The 3,156-nt window shown below is 45.5% G+C and overlaps 1 protein-coding gene across 1 annotated transcript in view; it reads left to right on the top strand.

The window, feature by feature from the left end:
* Positions 1-3,156, top strand: part of esf1 (ESF1, nucleolar pre-rRNA processing protein, homolog (S. cerevisiae)) — a 12,707-nt gene that overhangs the window by 7,842 nt on the left and 1,709 nt on the right. Inside the window, exons 10-12 of the mRNA XM_037689611.1 lie at positions 1,161-1,312; positions 1,385-1,475; positions 2,363-2,445. Coding sequence (XP_037545539.1) covers positions 1,161-1,312; positions 1,385-1,475; positions 2,363-2,445 — 326 coding nt within the window. The remainder of the gene's footprint in view (positions 1-1,160; positions 1,313-1,384; positions 1,476-2,362; positions 2,446-3,156) is intronic.

A 3,156-nucleotide genomic window follows, 5' to 3' on the forward strand; every position in this document is an offset into this window, starting at 1 on the left:
TTCGTCTAATGCTGAGTCAGCTGTTCAGTTCGTCTAATGCTGAGTCAGCTGTTCAGTTTGTCTAATGCTGAGTCAGCTGTTCAGTTCGTCTAATGCTGAGTCAGCTGTTCAGTTCGTCTAATGCTGAGTCAACTTTTCAATTTATCTAATGCTGAGTCAGCTGTTTAGTTCATCTAATGCTGAGTCAACTTTTCAGTTCGTCTAATGCTGAGTCAGCTGTTCAGTTTGTCTAATGCTGAGTCAGCTGTTCAGTTCGTCTGATGCTGTCAGCGTTTCAGGAAGCTCTGTCTCAACTGATGAGAGTTGAGACTGTCTGCTCGTGGGATTAAACAGATTTATTACAGAGAGAATATTGATGATGATGCACAGCAACTTTGTAGTTAGTTTATAAAAAATGGTTAACCACAAAGAGGATTGTTAAAGTGAGTTCATTTATTACAGGAAATGACACGAGGGAGACGTCCGACACACTGAATGCATCACTCTGCTTCAGCACTGCTGAGTTCTGCTCGGCCTCTCTGGTTCTGATGGACCGGATTAATTTCTGAAAGCTCACCTCTGAACGGGACGTGGACGCTTTACCTGTGGTTTATGAACCGTTTTGAGTTGTGTTCACTTACGTTGTTGCACTGCCATCTTACGGAGACAGCGGCGGATGATAAAAATTAGCGCTTCAGCGTTTTTATCTGTTTAGCGTTAGCTAAGCTAACTTTCTGATTAGCTGTGCCCACCACTGCTAATAACCAGTTCTAATTCTAATGCTGCTAACGCTAATTTGAGTTAAAAGCTAATGTTGTGCTAAATGTAGCTAGTGTTTTGTGACTAGCATTTAATTAGCATTTAATTAATTTTTATTAAATTGCTACTTGTGGACTCAGTTGTAGCTGCTTCAGCAGTCGTCCAGAGCTTGGTGTTCATGCTGTATTTCATCTCTGATCATGTTTAGCTTCTCTCCTGAAGGAGCAGATCAGAGTCTTTTACATTTGACAAGAATCCAACAGGTTTTTGTCTAAATATTTACCGTATAAATGATTTAAATGAAAACGGTAAAAGTTATCGGTCCTCGTCGTTCGGCGTTAGCCATCAGCAGCTGCAGGTTCCCGTCCGCTCCGCAGGTCTGGGATCAATTTATTCAGAGCGTCTCTGTCCTCCACCTGCAGGCCTGAAGGAGACCACGGAGCAGCTAGTGAAGAAGAAGCTGGAGGGGAGGGACAAGCTGACGCCCTGGGAGGAATATCTGCAGAAGAAGAAGGACAAGAAGAAGGAGAAGAAGAAGCAGAAGAAGCAGCAGAAGAAAACTGACAAGGCGCAGGTGGGTGGAGCCGTCCGCAGGCAGCTGTCTGCTCAGGTGTTTGGATCAACTGTGATGTGTTGCTTCTGACAGGGAGCAGCTGATGAAGACTTCAGTGATGATGAGCTTCCTCCTGATGTTGACCTCAGTGACCCCTTCTTCAGCTCGGAACTGCAGGCTTCAGGTGAGCAGACCCACAATCTGCTGCTCTTCTCTCAGCTCTTGGTTTTTATTCAGTTTAGAGGACATAAACTCTCACTGAGCTCAGACTGAAGGACACAAACTGGACGGTGTGTCCAAACTGTCCCAAAACATCTCCGTTAGAAAGGTTCATGACTCCGACGTTCTCTCAGAGCAGCCGGGCCGTTTGTTTCTCTAAAGTTTTATTTAAAGTTTGCAGATGTGTCGATCAGTTTGTTTCTAAATTAAATCGTCAGCTGGGTCAGACCGGACCATGATGCTTTGCACACTTCCTGTTTTTATCTGGGAGGTTCAGGAGCACCAAGTCCTCATCCTCCCAAAAACCATCAGGCTGATTTAGGAGAACTACTTAACAAAAGTTCATTAACCACATTTAAAACTCTAATATGTGAATTAAAATTATTTAGTGTAAAATATTTTGTCGTGAGCACGATAACCTGAAAAATGAGTGAGGGACTGATTCTGGTGTGGCCGCATCTTGATGGAAGAAAGGTCGATACCAAAAACTGGGGCGACTGCATCAAAATCCAAGATGGCAGCCTCCATACATGCATGTAAACAGCCACCACGATCAGTTGATTCAATCTTTGTAGTTTTCAATTTGTTTAAAAGTTTAAAGTTTCCTCAAATGATCAGGGGGCTGAAAACTAATCTGTGGGGGCCTCCTGAATTTTTTTGGACCAAAAACTTTAGGTTACAGAAAAACACTCTTCTCCAAAACTACAAACATTCACTGTTCAGATCTCTCGACGACGCCGGCGTACCGCTCGAATCAGCTTCCTGTGAGTTTTACGGCTGACCCGTTTCAGTCCGTCCTCACAGAACCTGTGTGACACAGATCAAAGCGTTTGTGTCTGCTGCTGTTTACAGACCAGAAGAAGAAGAAGAAAAAGAAGACACGGGAGGAAGAGGAGCGTCCGGCTGAGGAGGAAGAGGAGCTGCAGAAACAAAAGGTAAGAGGCGGTTCTCCGGACTTCTAGTTCTGATGGTCAGAGGCTGATCCAGGTTCCAAACTTCTGGTTCTGATGGTCAGAGGCTGATCCAGGTTCCAGACTTCTGGTTCTAATGGTCAGCAGCTGAGCCAGGTTCCAGACTTCTGGTTCTGATGGTCAGAGGCTGATCCAGGTTCCAGACTTCTGGTTCTGATGGTCAGCAGCTGATCCAGGTTTCAAACTTCTGGTTCTGATGGTCAGCAGCTGATCCAGGTTCCAGACTTCTGGTTCTGATGGTCAGCAGCTGATCCAGGTTCCAAACTTCTGGTTCTGATGGTCAGCAGCTGATCCAGGTTCCAGACTTCTGTTTTTGATGGTCAGAGGCTGATCCAGGTTCCAAACTTCTGGTTCTGATGGTCAGCAGCTGATCCAGGTTCCAAACTTCTGGTTCTGATGGTCAGAGGCTGATCCAGGTTCCAAACTTCTGGTTCTGATGGTCAGAGGCTGATCCAGGTTCCAGACTTCTGGTTCTGATGGTCAGAGGCTGATCCAGGTTCCAGACTTCTGGTTCTGATGGTCAGCAGCTGATCCAGGTTTCAAACTTCTGGTTCTGATGGTCAGCAGCTGATCCAGGTTCCAGACTTCTGTTTTTGATGGTCAGAGGCTGATCCAGGTTCCAAACTTTTGGTTCTGATGGTCAGAGGCTGATCCAGGTTCCAGACTTCTGGTTCT

The sequence above is a fragment of the Nematolebias whitei genome, chromosome 16, assembly GCF_014905685.2.
Source record: "Nematolebias whitei isolate Nwh7 chromosome 16, NemWhi1, whole genome shotgun sequence".
Taxonomy (NCBI): domain Eukaryota; kingdom Metazoa; phylum Chordata; class Actinopteri; order Cyprinodontiformes; family Rivulidae; genus Nematolebias; species Nematolebias whitei.